The following is a 3,990-nucleotide window of genomic DNA, read 5'->3' on the forward strand; positions in this document are numbered from 1 at the left end:
GGGTTTTTTTGAGGAAATAAGGAAAACATGAGCTCTTATTGTTATTTAATATTATTGAGTTTTTGTTATTGTTGTAGGTATTATAAAGGTATTCAGGTCCTCCTTAATGAATGAATACCATCTTTAGATCCCATATCATTGTGTGGAAGTATGTTCTTGATTATTTACTCAAGAATATAATGATATATATAATTTTTTTGTTAAATAATCCAGTGTGGATAATGTGGGTAGCAGTGTAGATGAAATGAAATTACTGTGTGCTGATAATTAACTGTTGAAGCTGGTAATAAGTCTATGAGTTTTATGGTATTACCTTTCACATAGATTTGGAATATTCCATTGTGCCAGTTTTTAAAAACATTTTCTTCTCTGAATAATATTTTCTAAGTTTTACGTCTTTAAGGCAATATTTTTCAATATTTCAAAAAAATATTTTTCAAATATTTTTCACACTGACAATATACTTTTTATTCTTAGTGTTTCATTAGATGTTAAATTACTTTATTCTTACTATATTTAAATGTTTTTCTGTCTTTAGACAGGACTCTAAAAATCAAATGATGTCTGTATCCAGAGGGACCAGATAAATGAGCAGTTTGGAAACTAAAAAGGTAAAAGCTGCCTAATATACAGGTGCTTGTGTGCTCATCATTTAATGAAATGTATCAGATTTTCACATAATTCTAAATGTAAGGAATCTAGCTTAATAAATTTCCATACTATTTAAAAGAAAGGAATAATAACATTAAGAAAACTCTTTGGCAGCAGGTATCCAAACTAGGTCTGTTTTGTATGAGCCTTTGTGGCAAGTCAATGATTTTACTCAGATAAAAAACCTTATCAGTGGTGGAAAAAGAAGCAGAGATCTAAAGTATATTAATATAAAATGAAATTCAACAAGATTTTAAGGGGAGGCTTCCCTAAGAATGGGTTTTCTTCAAGAAATACTCTGTTTGGTACTGAATGGAGAAATATGGAAATATTCCCAAATTGATCAGAAATAAGAGGACTGTGCTGGTCCCTTATTGACTCCAATCTCCTGGCATTTCAATAAGCCAGGGAAAATAGCTATGAGATATATTTATTTTAAATGGAAATATATTATTGAGAGCTGAAATGCCTGCATACCTCAGAGGCACTATAGGACCACATAAAATGTTAGAATTAATAACATAGTTTAACATTTATGTATTTGCTATGAAAATCATTAGAAATCAACCAGTTTTCTGTATGTAGGAAATATTGTCTGTACAATTATAAAGAAAGATATCTCACTAAAGATAATACAGTTTTGCCAAATACCAAATAGTCTACTAAAATATTCTTTAGTAAATTAAATAATTTAATAAGCTAAATAATGGTAGTGAAGTACTGAAGCAAAATTAAAGCCCTATTAAAAGCTTAAAATCAGTACTAAAAAAATAGCATGACAGACTTAATCCCAAGATAGAAAGTCTAATGCTGTAGTGATTTAATTAACACAATTAGTATCTTTTTCATATAATTCAAGTTAAAATTTATAAATTTTTCTTTTCCCTTTTCTTTTCTTTTTTTTTTTTAGAGAGGGATGGGGGAGGGGCAGAGGGAGAGAGAGAGAGAATCTTAAGCAGGCTCCATGACCAGTCTGAAGCCCAACAAGGGTCTCAATCTCATGACCCTGAGATCATGACCTGAGCCAAAATCAAGAGTCAGACGTTTAACCAACTGAGCTACTCAGACATCCCTTTTCTTTTTTTTTTTTTAATTTTTATTTTAAGTAGGCTCCACACCTAACATGGGGTTTGAACTCACCACCCTGAGATCAAGAGTCATATGTTCTACCGACTGAGCCAGCTGGGTACCCCTAAATTTTTCTAATACTACAAAAGAACAAAAAATATAAACATATGTAATTATATACTATATATTAAATGCATTCCATATTACATAATGTATTTTATATCATCCATATATTTACACTTAAGTTCAATGAAGAGAACTTGCTAGTCCAGATACAAAGAGCGTTACCCACAACTCATCACTGCTGAAGAAATATACAGATCAATGGCACAGAACAGGGTCAATAAACCAAAACCCATATCTGATGAAAGTAAATCATCAAGTATTTGGGAAAGCTATTTAATACATGGCTAAACTGCTTGGAGATTTATTTGAAATAGTAGGGGTAAATTTCTTGCTCTCATCTTAGAATTAAATAACACACTCTATCTTAACATAAAAATGTCAAATCTGCCATGTAAAAATGCTAGGGTATATTTTTATAAATTTGTTTTGATACATCATTACTATGCATGGCCCAAATCAGAGGACATTTTATTTCATTAACATGAAAGTAGAGGGCGCCTGGGTGGCTCAGTTGGTTAAGCAACTGCCTTCGGCTCAGGTCATGATCCTGGAGTCCCAGGATCGAGTCCCGCATCAGGCTCCCTGCTCAGCAGGGAGTCTGCTTCTCCCTCTCCCGCTCCCCCCTTTTGTGCTCTTTCTCTCTCTCACTCTCTCTCTCAAATAAATAAATAAAATCTTTAAAAATAAAAAAAATAAAAACATGAAAGTAGAGATAAATACAGATGTACCAGAAATGAATTAAACTTAAATACAAAGAAGTTATTTAACTATGTAGATTATAAAGGAGGACAATATTAAGCACGACCTCACTATGGATATTAATCATTTAGATAATGGATTTTTAAAATGCTGGCAGTGTAGGGATGCCCAGGTGGCTCAGTTGTTAAGCGTCTGCCTTCGGCTCAGGTCATGATCCCAGGGTCCTGGGATCGAGCCCCACATCGGGCTCCCTGCTCCGCGGGAAGCCCGCTTCTCCCTCTCCCACTCCCCCTGCTTGTGTTCCCTCTCTTGCTGTCTCTCTCTCTGTCAAATAAATAAATAAAATCTTTAAAAACAAATAAAAAATAAAGTGCTGGCAGTGTATGTGAACAGGTAGTACTTAAAAGTAAAAACATTATAAAGTTATGAAATGCTTGTTTCTAAAATAAAGTGAAATCAATTGAAAATGATATTCCATTATTGTCAAGTATAATTTTTATTAATTTACCAAAATTGTTTTATGGGTCACATTTCTGTGGTACAGTATTTTCATTTTCATTTTCCTATCACAAACTGTAATTAGTAAAGGTTTTAAAACTGTGTAAGTTTTTAAAAATGGCCCAAGGAGTTTAAAACATTTGAAAACCTCTTTGAGTAGAGAATGCTCACTGATGTATATCATGCTATTCTCAAAAGCACTCCGGTTTCTTCATCCACTTCTCCTTAATAGCTTTTTAAAGTAATATATAGTATTTATTTTCTTCAAAGAATTAAATTAAGGTTTGGCATAAAGAAGGTATTTTTTAATGCATCCATATTTCAGCATTTCATCATATCAAATACACTATGCAATTGAAATGGCGGCTGCAATGGTGTTGAAGTTTTGGGGTAGAAAACTGACTCTTGATAATGACAGTTAAGATTAAAAAACACTAGCTAGTAAAATATTATAGAACTAAAACAAGAGAATAGGGAGAGAAATAGGAATGATTTGGAGGAGAAATCAGAATGTATTTAAATAGCAATAGGTAGGTTAACAGTCATGGTGTAGGACTTAATATTTTTTTTTTCTTTTTAACAAGAGATCTCATAACAGAAACCTGTGAATCTCAAATCAGTGTGATTTTTAACCATTCAGTCTCAATAAAGAACTGTAGCAATGCACAGGGCAATAATGGCTCACAGTGTCCACCTGATCATAGTAGCTTTGTGAGTCACAGAGAGAATCTAAATTTAGTGTTCCTGCTCTAGCAGAGAGGAAGGTGAACCTGCCTGTCAGAGTCTCTGGTCAGAATTGTTTTCTGTTTGAAAGAAAGAAGAATGTATAAAATGAGGTAGGTGGTTAAGTGGATGGAGTGACCACACACTACATATATATTTAGATGGAAAGATTGGTGATAGATAGATAGATAGATAGATAGATAGATAGATAGATAGATAGATAGA

General features: G+C 32.8%; 1 protein-coding gene across 2 annotated transcripts in view; it reads left to right on the top strand.

Moving 5' to 3' along the window:
- LOC117997807 (zinc finger protein 418-like) overlaps positions 1–3,990 on the top strand; it is a 33,966-nt gene that overhangs the window by 17,633 nt on the left and 12,343 nt on the right. For both annotated transcript variants that reach the window (XM_034986230.1, XM_034986232.1), the window contains exon 4: positions 539–611. Coding sequence is in view for 1 of the 2 variants with exons in the window: in XM_034986232.1 (XP_034842123.1) it covers positions 539–550 (12 nt within the window). In the remaining variant the exon portion in view is untranslated. The remainder of the gene's footprint in view (positions 1–538; positions 612–3,990) is intronic.

This window comes from Mirounga leonina, unplaced genomic scaffold (assembly GCF_011800145.1).
Source record: "Mirounga leonina isolate KUSES-001 unplaced genomic scaffold, KU_Mleo_1.0 Mir_376, whole genome shotgun sequence".
NCBI lineage: Eukaryota > Metazoa > Chordata > Mammalia > Carnivora > Phocidae > Mirounga > Mirounga leonina.